This window comes from Panthera tigris, chromosome A2, assembly GCF_018350195.1.
Source record: "Panthera tigris isolate Pti1 chromosome A2, P.tigris_Pti1_mat1.1, whole genome shotgun sequence".
Taxonomy (NCBI): domain Eukaryota; kingdom Metazoa; phylum Chordata; class Mammalia; order Carnivora; family Felidae; genus Panthera; species Panthera tigris.
Window position 1 is genome coordinate 146,615,346 of NC_056661.1, and position 17,343 is coordinate 146,632,688.

General features: G+C 55.7%; 1 protein-coding gene across 5 annotated transcripts in view; it reads right to left on the reverse strand.

Annotated features, from left to right (window-relative positions):
- PLXNA4 (plexin A4) overlaps positions 1–17,343 on the reverse strand; it is a 586,108-nt gene that overhangs the window by 25,115 nt on the left and 543,650 nt on the right. For all 5 annotated transcript variants that reach the window (XM_042972611.1, XM_042972629.1, XM_042972638.1 and 2 more), the window contains 4 exons: positions 11,367–11,635; positions 8,611–8,677; positions 7,713–7,859; positions 3,834–3,993 (listed from right to left, as the gene is read on the reverse strand). In XM_042972611.1, the coding sequence (XP_042828545.1) occupies positions 3,834–3,993; positions 7,713–7,859; positions 8,611–8,677; positions 11,367–11,635 (643 nt within the window). The remainder of the gene's footprint in view (positions 1–3,833; positions 3,994–7,712; positions 7,860–8,610; positions 8,678–11,366; positions 11,636–17,343) is intronic.

Genomic DNA, 17,343 nt, shown 5'->3' on the forward strand with positions numbered 1-17,343 from the left:
CTGCAGGGTGGGTTCTTCGCCGCGTCTCCAGCCTGCCAGCCGGCCTTGCAGACATTGGACTTGCCGGCCCCCTTGCTACAGACTGAATGGTTGAGTCCCACCAAAATTACCATGTTGAAATCCTAACCCCCAATGCGATGGGATTTGGAGGTGGGTTCTATGTCAAATAAAAGGCCATGAAGGTGGAGACCCATGAATGGAATCAGTGCCCTTGTCAAAGGGACCCCAGAGAGCTCTCTTGTTCCTTCTGCCATGTGAGGACACACTAAGAAGGCATCACCGATGAACCGGGAAGTGATCTTCACCAGACACCAAACCTGTCAGCACTTTGATCTTGGACTTCCCAGACTCCAGGACTGTGAGAAAGAAATCTCTGCTCTTCATAAGCCATGCAGTCTATGGTATCACGTGATAGCAGGCCAAACGGACTAAGACTCCATAATCACACGAGCCATTCCCTAAAACAAACCTCTCTCTCTGTGCACATTCTATTGGTTCTCTTTCTCTGGAGAACCCTGACTTATACATTCCCCATCTTGGTTGCTTAACACCTGGAAAGGTCTAGGGAAAGGGTGGATGGGGGTGGGGTGGGGAGGTGAGAGAACTTCAGTCTGAGGAGCAGTGGATGGAAGTGTCTGGAATGAGGGGCCAGGCCAGGGGTGATGATGAAAGGCAGGAGGAGGTGTTTGGGGCTGGATTTACTTAGGACAGTGACAGGGGTGGCTTAAAATGTCTTTGTCCCCTTCTGAGCTGTTCTTAGACAGGTGTCCCTGCTTTGCCAGGGGCTGGCTGGCATCGGGAGGGGGAAGGAAGTCTTGGCCCAATGCCCTCCTATGGGGGCTGTGGGGGCAGGGGTGGGGGTGGAGGATGAAGGGGGAATGCTTGGCTATCTTGCCTCTGTCCAGAGCGTGGGTCTGAGTCCTCTCCGTGCCTATGTGTTATGTCCCTTTGGCATAAATTAATTTTTGATAGTAATCACACCTTACATTTGTAAATTGCTTTTAGGCGTTTCAAGCACCATCACCTACATGATGCGGAAAAACTCTCCTTGGGGGCACGAGGCTGAGGTGAATCATGCGGAAAAAGCATCTGGATCTCTGAGGAGGCCCCATTTCCTTGTGATGCAATGTGGCTTTGGGAGAAAGAAGGCCAGAGCTTTGGGGGCGGCTCCAAGCCCTGGATCTCATAGAAAAAAGGACCTTCCTCAGAAAAGCACCCACCACAGGGGGCCTTTATGAGGAGTCCAGCAAGAGGCTCCTCCCCCAGGGAGATGGGGCCCTGAGGCTCGAACCGCCTGAGGTCCCTACTTCTTTGGCTTTCCCCCTTGTCTGTCCCTGCTGTCGGAGGCCTCATCCCTCCAGGGTAGCTCCTGGGTCCTGCCCAGCAGCAGCTCCCATGGGAGGTGCCCTCTTTGTTGTCTTGGGACCTGAAACGTGGGCAGCTGTGGTGGGCGGTGAGTCACAGGAGACCCCGCCCCTCCTGGGAAGCAGCCTGTTGCTTGAGAATGTGCACCCCGGGGGCCGGGGCAGTCTTGGCTGCTTTGCTGCAAGGTCCTTCCGCCTTGGGGGGGTGGGAGGAGCCACAGGTGCTCTGAGGCTGCCACTTTCGCTCCAAATGGTTCACCGCGATGGTTGCCGGATGCTTTACATCTTTTCATTAATGCTCTGCTTTGCCCGGCATTTGCATCTCCAGGCCTTTTAGGGGAGCAATTTTCTAAGGCTAAGAAGCGTCCCCTTCCCCTCCCAAGCTGGGGCGGGGGGCAGTGCAGATTCCAGGGAGGGAGAGAGATCCTGAACTGTGAAACTGGATTTCTCCCTCCAGGAAATCAAGCAGGTGCAGAAGGTGTGGCCCCTGAATCTGCTTCCAGCCGCTGCCCCCTGAGCTTGGGGTGGAGAGGACACTGGAGAACGTTGGCTCCCGCCCTTCCTGAAATCTACTAAGTGTTTGAACCACCACAGGAGGTAGTGTTCTTTACCACCCATCTGCCCTGTTCTGGTAAGGAAGAGAGGAGTTCCGGAGCAAATACTCTGTCTCGGTGCTTCAGGTGGAGGCTTACGAAGCCACCTGCTGCTCTCCCTCCCGGGGAGTCACCCCTTCCCAAGCGTGAGAAGCAACAGTCCTACATGCACCTGCTCACAGGAGCTCTTCCTGTGTTCTAACACCACCTTTGCGAACTCACCTTCTGGCGTGAAGGTTCTTACAACAGCTCCTGCTCTTGGCCCCATGATGTCAGGGTCACCCTCCCGCCCACTGTGCAGATAAGGACACCGAGAAGCACAGATAAGCTCTCTGACGCGGCTTCCGTAAATCAACAAAAGGAGTGGTGGGTGCTACCTGGCATCCCGGGTGAATGCAACTCTCCCCAAGAAACCCATTATGGAGCCACCCACTTAGGTGTTTGGGGGTGGGGAACACGGGAGTCGGTTTCCCTCCCACTGGTCCCGTAGCAGGCCCCTTCCCTACATCAGGCTGTGGGATCTTCACGGCAGCAGAGTCACCCGCACGCAGACACACGTGTTCTCTCCGACTGGAGTGCCCAGTGCCCTGGGACGCACGCGTGGACACGCTTGCACACACGTCACCACCACCGACTCTCTCCCGTGAGAGCAGCACGCACAGAGACACCTCTCAAGGGAAGGGGACCATGTGCTCCCCCAATCTCTCTCCCTGGGTGTCAGAGCCCTGGGCGTGGGGCAGAACACATCCTGCCAAGAGCCAAGCAAGAGGAGGTGGGGTTAAACGAAGCAGAAAGGGTTGAGGTGAGTGAGCGGAACTTCCTGACCCTGAGTTTTCAGGCACAGCAGGAGGAGATGAAAATTCCCTTTGGATTTTAGAAAATAGCATAGATGCCCATCTGTGTTGGATGGCTTAAAGGAAGGCAGCTTAGAGGCCAGATGGATGGAATAGGGGCCCCTGGAGGCCCTCCTACCCCCACATTGCCACAAATCTCTAGACATAAGCACATACACATAAACGCCTTTCTCTCCATGCCCGGGATCAACAGACACACAGCACTTCCTTACTGGTGTTATTCTCATGATCCACAGTAACAACAGCGAGTACTAACTGAGTGGGTTCCACGGGCCAGGCACTGCATTAAGAGGCTTTTACAAGCACCATCTAATTTCTTTCTTACAGTGAGGCGGGCACTGTTATTATCTCCATTTTACAGGTAAAGACACTAAGATACAGAAAGGTTAAGTGACTTGACCAAGGTCACACAGCTACAACTTAGCAGCGTCAGGACTCCAATCCGGGTGTGAGAATGAGCCACGAGGCCAAACTGCCTCTCTTCAGCCCTGGCCCCTTTGGAGCCCGGAGCTCCCCACTAGGGTCTCCCCAGGACAATATCTCATTCAACACCCAGGCGAGCCGTAACTGGATCTCAGTACAGCTGGCCCTAACTGGCATGCCCTTGTTTATGTAGGCTATGCGATCTATTCATGGAACATTCAAATAAAATGTCATCCGGCTCCCCAGCAGGCTGTCACCTCTCATTTTCCTCTCTTCTTTTTCTCCATCCTCCATCACTGACCCAGATCCCTCCTGCCTTAGGTAGTCAGCAAAAACAACACGCACAGAACAGAGGGGAAGGGAAGGGCCCGGGGGGCTAATGACAGGAGCTTGGACCACACAGACTCAGCTTGCGTCCCCTTCACTGCCGATGGGACACCAGAGGCAGTGGGACTGCCAGCAGGTGGCAGTCCCCTGTGTGCCTATTACTCACTGAGCAGACACGGAGGGGTGCCTGCCCCCTGCCCCCTGGCCCCCCTGGTCTGTAGGAGGTGCTTCTGACCAGTCCCAGGACAGTCCTGGGCGGGCAGCCTACTCACCCAGGTCCATGTCTGCAGCCTTGGGCCGGTGGGAGCAGGGCACATTCTTGAAGATGGCATCCAGAATCTTCTCCTTGACCTGAGTAATGGTGTCGCAGTTGAGGATCTTTACTGGGACCTCGGGGCTGTTGGCATTGTCTGGGTTGACACAGCTCAGCACCTGGGGAAGGGGGAGCAGAGGTGCGTGGGGGAGGGCAGCAGGCAGAGCTGAGTCCCAGGGGCACCCTCAGACCACCACACACACCCCCACTCGCTCTCTCTCCCACGTACACGGCACTGTGTCAGCAGCACACCCAGCCCGCTGCCCTCTGAACCCTCCCCTTCCACGTGTGTGGGTCCATCCTCCCGGTCACTCCCCCTCAATGCACACGCACTCATGCGAATCTGGCTCCTTGCTCAAGAGATTTCATAAGCTTCGATTTTTGTGACGGTCTCGGGCTGACTGGAGGTTGGAGAATCTCTAAGAAGCTTAAGGGGCTCTTTAAAAATAAAAAGGTGCAGGTTCAAACCACTTGAGATCCCTTCCTGGCTCTGAACCCACAAACTTGTGTTAAGGGAAAGTGGTCACCCTGGCCCAGGGCCTCAAAGTCTCCTTCTGGAACTAGTCAGAAAAATTCAGGCTCTTCTTAAAGCACCAAGCTGTATTTTTTTTCCTTTAAAAAGTTCTGGGCTCTTTCCCAAGGCTTCTCGTTCCTTGCTGTTCTCAGAGAGGACTCTGTCTACGTGGATGGGGCTGTGCAGGATGCTGGGCAGGGGGCGCGGCCACAGTGGGGTGGGGTGGGGTGGGTGACCTGGGGCGCGGGTCGGCTAGGCGGCCTGGCACGCCGGGTCCCATACCCTCCCTCTGCCCCTGCCGCCTGAGCCCCCTATGCCCCCTCCCTGATGTTTCCCTGCACCCCTGCCACCTCGGATCTCAGATGTCACATGTCTGCAGACTCAGACGACAGCTTCCTCCCCCACCCCCTTCTGCTCCATGTGGCTGCAATCAGAACCCTGGCCCCTGGACGCCTGCCTTTTATTAGCAGCCAGACTGCTGTGAGCTCAAACAGGAACATGCTTCTTCCATTAAGAAGGAAAAAAAACCCTCCTAAATCTATAAATCCAGATTCTCACCCTCAACGTGTCCTAAAACGAAACCAATGGTGGAAGGAATTCTGGACCATGGGTCCCTTCTGAGCCCTCTCCCAGCCCCTCCCTCTAAAGCTTTCCCGGACCCTCGCTGTCCCCTCTGTGGCTGGGCACAGCCTGCCACTTGGTGCTGCCCTGGCTGCCCCTGCCGTCCTGTGCTCTGGACTCAGTCTCCTCCTCCAGGAGCAACGCAACCTTTTCTGGGTTTCCTCCCACTAGAACCTCGAGGCAGAGGCTGCCCCACCCCAGAGTATGCCCTTCTGACGTTTCTACTTGCCCCAGGGGTTCATGGTGGCCCTAGGAGAACCCCGTGGGATGCATCAGGGCATCTAGAGAAGAAGAGGAAGTACTGAGGGACAGGGTTGCCTGGCCACAGGTCAAGCCACAGCTCCACCCAGAACACCGATTCCTATGCCCCTTGGCTAGTTTCTGAGCAAACTGCCTGAGGTTTTTTCCCTGCTAACTCAGTACTTCTGGTGTTTTAATGTGAATAGGATCACTCAGGGGTTTTGTTCGAATGCAGATTCTGACTCAGGAGGTCTGGGGTGGGGCCTGCGATTCTGCACTGTGGCAGGGAAGCATCCAGTGGTCTAGCACCTAGCAAGCTCCCGGGTGATGCCAATAGCCACTCCCAGCAGCAGGGCCCTAGAACACGCAAGCCCAAGTTCTAGTATCCAGCTAATTAATCACTCAATACCTCTGAGGGCACCTAACTAGAACGTGATGCAGCCCTGAGCCTCTCAGCACCTGTCTCCTTTGTGGTACCCCTCCTGCCCAGGACAAGGACAGCAGCAGTTGGCCCAAACTGCCCAGGGCTCTTCCGGCACTGCTGAATCCCATGACTTCCCCTCTTTTTATCTGACCCCTTCATCTCGGTGGCTCCGGCCCGGCCCTGGGCAGCCCTGTCTGCGGCTGTCTTGTCTCGTAGGCTTGCTTCCTTTTCCTTCTTGCCAGCCAGGGGCTGTTCCCCTTCTGCCTGTTGGGAGTTCCTTTCATAGGCCTGCGGTAGCAGCCTGTCTCCCTGCAGCCCTTTCTTCCCCCGGCAAAACAATTGCAATTTCCTCCCCCTTTCCACACGGCACCTCTTCCCCAGGTCTCTCCACTTGATGGCTGCGCTCCCCTGACCCACTCCTAGTTCCTGACATCGTCTGAAACCAGGCTGGCGTGTGAACAGTAGCCGGGGCCTCTGGAAGGAAGGATGCTGCGATCTGGGGACAGAGCATCACGGCAGCTCACGGTGCTGGATTCAGTATTGGGGAACCATGGATGGGACGGGAAAGGAAGGGGTCGGGGGAGATCAGGCAGGAGACATTTCAATGGTACTTCTAGCTCATTAAAAAATCTATTGGGGTCTCTATTTTGGGAAGGTTTCCCCCTCCCCTTCTCATTTTAATCAGAGCCTCTAACTCTCTCCTCTGAAGCAGAATGTGACTCAAGGAAGCCAAGCCTTCGGTCACATGCTGCTCCTCTGAAGTTTCCCCAGTGGAGCCCATCCCAACAGGTCTGTCAAGATGCCCACTGGGTGCCTCCCCGCCTTGCTGGCCCTCTGAAGATGGAGGGGGACAGGTGCATCATTCCCAGCCAGAAGGGACTGTCTCCCCACTGGCCATGGGGTCTGGGATTCGCCCTGGGCTCACTGCTCCTGCCCGACTCTGCCCTGTGCCAGCCCAGCCTGCATGGGTCTCATCTCCCCGTAAGTGCATTTAAATCCTTTTGTCTGTCCACCGGTCTTGAGGCCATCCATGCTTCACCTGCAGCGCTTATCTGTGATCTTACATTCTACCTCCTTCCTTTCACACCCCTCCCCTTTCCTAGAGGAGGCCGAGTGGGAGATCATACCTCCATACAAGAGCCCAGAGCTGTGTGAGTGCCCGCCCTGCTGGGAGGGACAGTGGCAGCCTGCGGGACAGGCATGGCAGGAAAGAGTGGGCTCCCTGCCCTGTGCTCCTCACCATACCCCATCCTCTGGACAACTTTGGGAGGTATGCACGGTTGTTATCCCTGGGTAAATCAGTTCTAGTGTTATCCTCCATTTTTTTTTTTCCAGATAAAGAAACCCAAACTCAGAGAGATTGAGGGATCTGCCCCAAATCAGCCAGCTGGTCAGAAGCAGAGTGAGGGCTCTCATCCAGACCTCATGCTCCTACATGCTGAGCTCAGCTGCCTCCTAGGGTGACAGCTGCTATTAGAAGAAGGGGTCTAACCTTGACAGAGGGAATCCCTACATTCCCTGGACAAGCGCCTTAACCACTAGGCTATCCCGGCCTTGTGGTCTATAGCTCGGGTCATGGGCATATTTGCACTTAGAATGTAGGCAGAGCTGGGCTTCTGAAACATAAGGAACTCTTTCCGGTTTCCTCTCCTTTGGCCTCTACCTGCTCTGCATGGAACCTTCACTCTCCACGCTGGGATTCCTGATGAGGAGTTTGTTCTGGAGAATCAGCCAGCCAGCTGTTGGCAAGGGCTTGGGACCCCACGTTCAGTGCACTGGCCCGGAACCACACTAGTCTTTGCTGAAGTGTTGCTGAGCTGTGCCTGAGCGACTGGCCCCCAAATCCAGCTGCCCTGGTGTGGCAGTAACTGAGGGAGTCTGGGGGTGACGGGCACAGGTGGGACGCTTGGCTGGGCCCGTGCGGCAGGTAAGGACAGATGGCTCGCCAGCACCTCAGCCATCCCCTCTGCTGGGTGGGGGCTGTGCGGGACCAGAGCCCCCTGTCCAGGGGCATGGGCAGCGCCGTGAGGCCGGCTTACCAGGGTTTTGTAGTCGATCTGTTGGCGGATGAGCTTGTCCTCACTCAGGGAGTAGCGGGCCTCTCCTGTGATGGCATCGATGGGCCCCTTCTCCATCTGCTGCTTGATGGCACAGAATAGCGAGAAGAGGGGCTCCCCAGCGCACTCCTGGACACAGAGAAGAGCCGTGCTGGGCGGACGCCGGACCAGCCCCCCGGAGCCCGTTTCTCTGGACAGGGCCGCTCTCCACTCCTCCGTCTCGTTTCTCTCCTGCTCCCCGCCCTCCTCTCTGGTGCCAACTCCCCCTTCAGACGGGAGTTTCTCTCAGCTCTCTCGACCACCTGTCTTCTCCTGTCCGCCCCCTCCTCTTCACCTCCCCTGCCTCCTGTCCCTTCTCTGTTCCTCCTCCCCACCCCACCCCACCCCTGCCCATCATGAAACGGAGGTCAGTCCCTGGTGGTGCCAAAGCCTTAGAAAACAGGGAATAATTGGAGGGGAACGGATTTTCTACCTCCCAGCCACACGGGCAGCGTGCCTTGCAAGGTACCAGCCTGGAACCCTTATGGGCCTGGGGGCTGGGAGAGGTAGGACGGGAGGAAGAGGGAAAGCAAGGAAATAAGGGGTGAAATGTTTTGGGCTCACAAGGGGAAATTGGCTTTAGGGCTCACGCAGGATGCTCTCACGGCTCTGGAGAAAGCAGCCTGGGGGACAGGGGATGGTATCTCTCATGCAAGGGCTGACAGATGCTCTGTCTCCTGAGATGGTCAGGAGTCTGCCGCCTCGGGGCCAGTGACGGTGCTGAGGGGGACCGCATTTCTTGGTGGGGTTCTACGAGCCAGGCCGTGGGGAATGTGGGCTTGGGGGCATGCAGGCTCTGGTAGGGGGGTACCCCCAGAGATACCCCCACATCCAATCATACCTTGAGGAACTTGTAGAGCAGAAAAGTGAACCAATTGGTCAACATCTTCTCAGCCACCGACTCAGTCCTGTCACCAGTCACCAAGGGAACCGATGGAGTGAGACAAAGACAGAAGCAGCTGGTCAGACCCCCAAGGACTGGGAAGGCAAGGGAACAACTCCTCACTGATTCTGCTGCTTGCGGCTTTTGGGCCCCATCTTGAGGTGCTAAAGAACGTTTGGATTCCATGGCCTCCTAGACACCCCGTAATGATAGGACAAGCTTTGCCCGCGAAGCCAGGAGATGACATTCTGGTGCCAGGCTCCCTGGTGCACGTTTGGAGGGAACGCGCTAGACCAGCTTCCCGTCGGCACTTTCTGCGAGGAGGAAAACACTGTCCTGTCCGGCGTGGTAGCCCCCTGCCTGCCACACGTGTCCACTGAGCACTCGAAATGCAGCTAGTGCATCTGAAGAGCCGAATTTTACATTTTCTTGACCTGTGATCAATTTACATTTGAATGGTCACGTGTAGCTTGTAGCTGCAACCTCAGACAGTACAAGCCTAGAGAACTTTATAATTTCCTATGGGTGGGGAAGAGAAGAATAAGAAACCCGGGGAGATACTAGTTTGGCAGGGGACAGAAAGGAAGGCAGCGGGAGAAGCGGGTCGTGGGACAAAAACCAGATGGATTACACGGACCCCATCCCCTAAAGCTAAAGACTCCTAGAGCTAATACCTAGCTCATCCCAAGAGATGCCAAAATTGTCCTGTTTCAAATTACTTTGGAACTTCCCCTGGAACCTCGCTAGTGTTTCATTTGCAACGGCAGGAAGTGCCTTCTTGAGTCTAGCTCTCACCCTTTGTGCTGCTACCCAAGTCCCTTTCTTTTACTTTGGAAGGGAAGGACACTGCGGCCTTGTTATGGCCCCAAGACACTTCTGGTTGCACCCGTTTGGAGGAAACAAACTCCATTCGAACTTGCGCTAAGCTCGTGGCCTCCTCCATGGAGACACGGGCCCGTTCGGGTATGTGTGGATAGGCTTTGAAAGTTGCACTTGGCAGAAGATACGGGTAAGTACGATCCTGAGGCAGCTGCCAGCACACAAATGAAACTAAGAAGAGAAGCGCAAGACTGTTGAAATGAGGGGCCCGGCCAAGGGCAAGGAAAAGAAAGGGAGACGGAGGAGGGCAGAAGGAGAGAGGGCATCTGGGGGAGAGCGAGTGGAAAACAAGAGGTGGAGACGCACGGATACAGAGCGAGGCCACGCGGGGAAATTGTCGGTGGGAGCTCTGGCAGGCAGTGGCAACCCTAGAATTATGCCGGTGGGTGGCTGCGTGGTGGAAGTAAAACAAAAATCAAAATGATCTACCTTGCTGTTTCCAAAGCTGTCTGATTGCTCCGAAATGTAGCAACCTTTTGCAGCTGTGCAGGCGAATGCCCACGGCCCCAGGAAAAAGCCTGAAGGAGACACTTCTGGAAGCCAAAGGTAGCCACTGGACCAAGCAGGGGGCCCTGCCTCAGACCCAGACACCCAGGACGGAGGCAGAGGACAGGCAGAGGCAGACGGCCCCTGGGGCGGTCCAGGCAGAGGGCTGGACGCAAAGGCCTGATGTGGGAGTTTTCCAGCTTTGTCCACAGAAAGGCTAAAGACACCGCACTAACAGCCTAGAGGGGAAATGGCCTTCCAGCAGGAGGAAAACGTGAAAGGCGGCATGGATGGAATCAGAGAACCTCTATCTGCCATAAAGCCGAAGCCACAGGATATGGCTTCTGCGGTCACATGTGACCGTTCAGGTCTCCACAGTGTCAAGGATGAGGCGTCCAGCAGTGTGCCGTGGTGCACCTGGACCCGTGCAGAGTCCCCAGCAGGTGCCAGGAAACACCTGGTGCATTGCATCAGGCAAGGGGCCACTGAAGGGCTTTCATTCGAACACAGGCCAGACCGGTGCTTCTCAGGTTTCGCTGTGCCTTCAGATCACCTAGGGTTCTCGTTACAATACAGATTTTGATCCAGCCGGCTGTGGGCTGGGCCCTGAGAGTCTGTGTTACCGAGAAGCTCCCAGTGGCTTCGCTGCTGTGGTGCTCACAGCAGTGAGAGGGGCCAGGGCCAAAGTTTCCAGCCTTTTTTAACGTCTACTTATTTATTTTGAGAGAGACAGAGAGAGAGAGAGAGCAGGGGAGACACAGAGAGAGAAGGAGAGAAAATCCCAAGCAGGCTCCGCACTGCTCTCGCTGAGCCCGACGTAGGGCTCCAACTCATGAGCCATGAGCTCATGACCTGAACCCAAATCAAGAGTCGGACACTTGGCCGACTGAGCCACCCAGGCGCCCCTAAAGTTTCCAGTCTTAAGAGGGTGACGATGGTCCCCAGAGAGGCCCTGGGGTATCTCTCCTAGCTCATGTTCTGATTTAGATAAGGCTGCGGCTGGGCAAGTGACCTCTGAAGATTCCACGAGAGAAGAACTCCGGTAGAAAGGGCTGTAACCAGGGAAGGGTAAGGACGGAGAGAGAAGAAGGCAGAGCGGAATTAGAGGGTGAAACAGAAGCAGCAGGGCAAGTGGACGGGCCGGGGTGGACGGGTTCTTCCAAAAGGGCAGGGGGTGCGCCCTGGTCTCTGGGCAGGTTGGTTCCTAAGCTTGGCGGGACTTGGCTGCTCCTCCTGGGAGCTCTGCCCCCGTCTCCCCAGAAGGCACGAGATCCAGGCCAAGCGGGCTGGGCTGGGCAGGGGCCCTCTCCGACCTCCGTCCCCTGCCGCCCGCCCGGCCCGGCCCTCACCTCCTGAGCAGCAGCTTGGGGTGGTTCTTGCTCTCCAGGTTCTTGTCGATGAGGTCGGCCAGCAGCTGCTTCAGCACGTCGGTCGCGTACTCCAGCTTGCTCTGCAGCACCGTCATGATGAGCGAGGCCACGTTGCCGCGGTCGCGCATGGAAAAGCTTCGCTGGGACTCCAGGGTGCGGATGAAGGACAGCAGGAACACCTTGTTGTTGATGAGCTGGGCAAAGAGCTTCAGGCCCTTCTCCACACGCTCCTGCCGGTAGCCCGGGACCTGCGGAGGAGCCCCCGGGGGAGTCCTGACTGCCGACCGCCAACGTGAGGCGGAGGCCAGCCGGGCCCAGGGGCCTCCCCACGGGGTGGGTGCCGCACGCTGTGGACCCTGCCCTCATCTGGCCCCAGGCACCGTGCCAGCTATTTCCTTAACCCACGTGCGGCTCACTGCCTCTTGTTTGGAGGTGAATCAGTGAGGCACAGAGAGAAGGCACCCTGAGTGATTATCATTATCATGGCCATGCTGGGATCTGAGTCCGCTGCTGAGCGCGAGCTCGTCCCTGACGGCAGCACAGGGCTGGTGGGGGGCCCTGCGCCAGGGCGCATGAGCATTACGGACAGCCCCCGGGGGCCTCCCGGAGGGGTCGTCACACCTGAGCCTCCACCTGTCCTCATGCTGACCCTTCTCTGGCCACGGGGATCCCGTTGACAGACCAGTGGCCTCAGAGTCAGGACTTCCAGGGTCCACACAGGCTCTGACTCCGCCACCCCGTGGGACCTCTGGCAGGTCCCGCAACTTCTCTGGGGCCCCAAGGTGATTCACCTAAAGAAAGAAGATTAAGCCTCACAGACCCTAGCATCTGATGTTTTCTCAGAGACTTCTCTGAGACCCTGCCGCACCCAGGGAAACGGGAGGAAGACGGGGAAGGAGGTTTCATCTTCCTGCCCGCGTCCTCTGTCCACCGGCAGAGGCCGGCGGGGGGGGCAGGGTCTACCCAGCTCACACCAGCCAGCCGCTGGGCGAGGAGGCATGGAGAACGCATCTCTGAGATGCACCGGGCGGGCCCCACAGCTCTGCGTGTCAGGGCCCCAGACTGGAATCCGCCGGGTGCCCGGCAACAGCGAGCGGCTCCAGGAAGCGCGGGTATTCGCCCAGCGGGAAGCCACACAGCCACGGCAGTGAAGGGCTTTCTAGCACTCACAGTAGCATGGATGCATCTTGCAGACAATGGAATGAAAAAAAGTCGGGAAGAAGAGGGCATACCGTGTAGTACCATTTACATAAAGATTCATAAGAAAACAACGGTGGCAGGAAAATGGTTATTCTCGGGGGTGGCGGTGACTGCAAGGGGGCACTCGGGGACGTTTGTGGAGGGCTGGTAGGGTTCAGCTTCCTGATCTGCGTGCTGGCCTGCTGGCCGTGTTCACTCAGGGAAAATGCACTGGGCTGTGTCCCGACAACGTGTGCCTTGCTTTGTAGGTGTTCTTTCATTATCGCAAGAAGGTTGCTTAACAAATAAAGCGCAGCCTCTGCCCTCAAGGTGAAGCCCTCGGAGAACAGAGCAGGGCACCCGTGTCGTGGAGTGGGGTGCGGGAGGAGCAGGGACATTCAAACGAGGTGCCGTGTGGAGGGTTGTGCCCTCCCCCCCCCCCCCCCGCGGGGGTCTTGGAGAATGAGCGTCCTGTGGGCAGCAGTGAAGCCAGCAGTTTCGGGGAGGGTCAAGCTTGGGTTCACTGTCACAGCCATAGACTAGTCGGGGACCCTGAGAAGGCTCCATTCCTCCAACAGCGAAACGAAGGTACCCCAACTAATGCGTCTGTAGACCGTACTTTGCTGAGCACGGCTCTACATGCTTGAGAAATGTTGACCCATTTATTCCACATGACACCCTATGAGCTGGGTACCGTTACTATCCCAGGGCCTCGTGACAGTGAGGAACTTTCCCGGGATCCCAAGACACAGGAGTGTCAGAGCCGGGACGGCACCCAGGCAGCCAGCACTGCATCCTGCCATCTCGGGGGGCTGGCGTGAGCCCTGAAGAAGAAGGTGCGTGAAAACCTTGGCAGTGCAGGGCCTGACACACAGTCACCTTTCCCGAATGGTAGCAAGTGCATCCCACTCTAGTCCAGAAGTTTTAAACTGGGGAAGATGCAGGCAGTGGAGAAACCCTGTGTGCCCAAGTTCCAAGGAGGTGGCAGGGACAGAGCTGGAATGTTCACGCCGCTCACTTCCTGAGCTCCCCTGTGTGCCAGGCTCGAGGCAAGGCCCTGGAGGAGGCAGAGACCGGGCAGGCCCCTGCCTGCTCTTGGATGGTCAGCAGGAGGCCCCTCCGGAAGGCCATGTGGGAAGGCGGTACTCAGGAGAGAGATGGGAACTCGCCAGAGCCGGGGCCCCGCTTGTCCCGGCTCTCGGCCCAGCTGCCCTTGGCAAACTCCTCATTCCCCAAGGTGGGCCCGATCTCAGCTGGCATCCTGCCCGGATCCCCGGTTCCCCTCTCCACAGGGGCTGACAAGGGAAAAAGACAAGGGTATGAGACAGCCTCACCTTGCCGTCAGCCTGGCCTCAATCTACCCAGCCGTCTGTGTCCCGCCGACCTCCCTCCTCTCCCTGTGACGGCCTCCAACACACGTGTGCACGTTTTACCTCCTCTGTCCTTCAATCCCCACCCACCGCTCCCCCGTCCCACCCCGCCGGAGCAACATGCCCACAACTCGTTCTACTGCTGATAGATAATGCCACTTCCGAGGCACCCAGCACGTGCAATGCACGGTGCTGACACACTGCGATCGTGGCTCCATCTAAGCCTTTAAGGACCTCGCAAGGGTGAGGGTGTCCTCTTAACCGCCTCTCAGAGAAGGTACCGCAGGCTTCCTAAGGCCAGCCAGCTGGTGCAGGATGGTGCTGGACTTCCAAACCCAAGCTTGTTTGGCTCCCGAGTCCCCATCCATCTGCCTGTCCTTCACCACACCTAGTCCTCCCCCTGGGCCTAGGAGGTGACCGAGAGACAGCCCCGAGTCTCCCCTGCAGCCTCCCACACAGGGCCTCCTGGCAACTCAGGTTGGCCATCGAGGGCAGGGGAGCCACGTCCGGGTCCGGCACCAGGAGGAAGAGGGCACAGGGCTGGCCAGAGGGCAGGTCTGGGGAGAGGGCGTGCTCCGGACTTCTTGCCTTGGCTGCACACGCCTCCGGGGCACCAAGGACAGAGGCCCTGGGGAGGAAGGGTTAGCAAAGCCAGCTGTGGGGTGAACCCCGTCAGCAGCATGGGTTTTGGAATCAGAAAGACTCACTGACTCACACATGGAGGAAAGCCCTGTCACCTCTGGGCTCTATTGCCTCGTCTGTAAAATGAGAATATGAGTGCCCATGTCATAATGTTTTATGAGCATTAAATAAGATAATGTATGTAAAGTGCTTGGCACACACAGTGTGCACTTAATGGCAGTTTTATTACCTGCCTCTCCTCTTCCACTGGCTGCTTTTCACCCATCCCTCTTGCCCAGGAGTTTCTAAGACATCGAATACATCAGCCCAGTGTCTGGGGGGTGGAGAAGGTAGGAATTTTCTCCCCACTTGACGAAGGGGGCGATAGAGGTGAAGTGTCTCGGTGAAGAGTATTCAGCACAATTCCCCTTTGTAACTTGCCACCTCCCCCCAACCAGCTCCCTAAGCAAATGTCACTCTGAAACAAGACTTTCTTTATTCACCAGATGGTTCGATAGTTTAGTTGAAGCTTGTGAGTACAAAACCAGATAGTAAATTTTAATTGTAACCCAACAGGTTAGAGTTTAGGAGACAAGGATAGGTTGAAAACGGGGCGTGTGGTTACTGTTTGCTCTCTGTCTTTAAAGGATTGGTGTGTCCCCGGTGCCTGGGCAGCCCCCTAACCACATGCCAGCCCTTCACCCAGGGCTAAGTCCAGGACAGATAGAGCCGGAGGATAACTCCTCCTTCACACACATCTACCGCTCATGCCCAATCAGTGGGCACCGATTCCAGTGGCTGGAAAGGTCAGGAAACATCGCTTTAGATTATCCGTGGCTTCCCTGGGAATATTTCCATACTAGGAAAGCCAACAGGGAGAAACTATTTCGGTGGCAAGGCGGGGCTGGAAGCAAATCAGAATAATCCGGGCAAGATCCCAGGGTCTTGCCTAGGATGCTGGATCTCATATGGCCCCAGGCTAATGTGGGATGGTAAAAGTTGACTTCTGTCAATTAATTAGTGAGTTTAACAGAAACGAAGGGTCGTACATTCTGAGCATATACCCAAAAGACCAGGGGCGGGAGCTCTAGCAGGTACTTGTACACCCACGTTCTTAGCTGCATTATTCACAACAGACAAAAGGTGGAAGTGACCCTTGTGCCTACTGACAGATGGCCGGATAAACAAAATGTGGTCTATACACATAACGGACGATTGTTCAGCCTTAAAAAGAAAAGAAATTCTACCACATGCTACAATATGGATGAACCTTGAAAACATTCTGCTAAATGAAATAAACCGGTCCCCAAAGGACAAATCCTGTGTGTTTCCACTTACACGAGGGACGCTGAGCAGTCAAGTTCATAGAGACAGAAAATCGAACGGGGGTTTCTGAGGGAGGGCAAATGGGAAGTTAGTGTTTAGTGGGGAAGATGAAAACATCCTGGAGATTGGTGGGGATGGGTGGACCACAGTGGGAACGTACTTAATGGCCCCGAACATGTAAAAAATGGTTGAAATAGCAAACTTCAGGTTATGCTTATTTTACCACCACTCAAACAAAGAAGAGCCACGTGCCCTGTGTGAAGCAGAGTACGTGACAGTGAGCTGTCCTGTGTGGGCTCCCACTCGGGAAGTTGGTGCAGGTGGCTGTAACTCCTTCGTGAGCAGGAGGGTGGGAGCTGCGAGTCTGTCCTCATGCTAAAGGCAAAGAAGAGAGAAGACTCAGGTTGGAGGGGAAACTTTAACGTGCCAGATGAGGAATAAGGCCGTGGTAGGGTGTGATGTGATTTATACTGGGGCCGTCGGAACCGCCCGGTCCGGGGGCGGGGTATCTACCCAGAGAGCATCTCAGATGGTTACAGCCCGGCAGGGCAGCTAGGGACTCCAACAGCTTTCAGCGAGAGACTTGGTACAGTTAGGAAGGGCAATGAGAGGGAATCATTTGTATTCTGGTCCTAGGTAAACAGGGCTGCTGTAGACAGTGAAGCAGGTTGTGCACTGAACAACCCCAAAGGTGCTGCATATGAATGATGTCATCTGGAGCACTACAGTGTTCAACCTGCACAACTGCCCATGCATTCCTGTAGGAGAAGGAGCCCTGTAACTCTCCTGCCACCACCTCGGGCAGTCCTTGGGAACGTACTGCCCCAGTCTGTGTGTTAAACTCGTGCCAAGCCAGGCTTGAGAGTCTGAGAATCCCTGGAGATGCAAATGCATGTGGAAAGTGCGTACTCTTCCATGGACTAACACCCTAGTAGTTTGAAGCAGGTGAAAAATGAGGCTGGAAAGAGTATAAATGTAAGAGAAAAGTGAATGAGAATGAGAGAGGGGCATAGCGTGAAGAGTGAGACCAAGGCAGAGAAGGACAGATATCGTATGATTTCACTCATATGCAGAATTTAAGAAACACAATAGATGAACATAAGGGAAGGGAAGCAAAAATAAGATAAACACAGAGAGGGAGACAAACAATAAGAAATACAGAGAACACACTGAGGGCGGCTGGTGGGGTGTTGGGTGGGGGGCGGGCTCAATGGCGATGGGCATTAAGGAGGGCGCTTGTTGGGATGAGCACTGAGTGTTATATATAAGTAATGAATCACTAAATTCTATTCCTGAAATCATCATTACACTACATGTTAACTAACTTGGATTAAAAAAAAAAAAGAATCAGATGCTCAACCAACTAAGCCACCCAGGCGCCCCCAAATGATATTTTTAAACAATTATTTGTTAACTTACCAGAACCATAGGTCAACTATAATACTTTATTTTGCTAGATC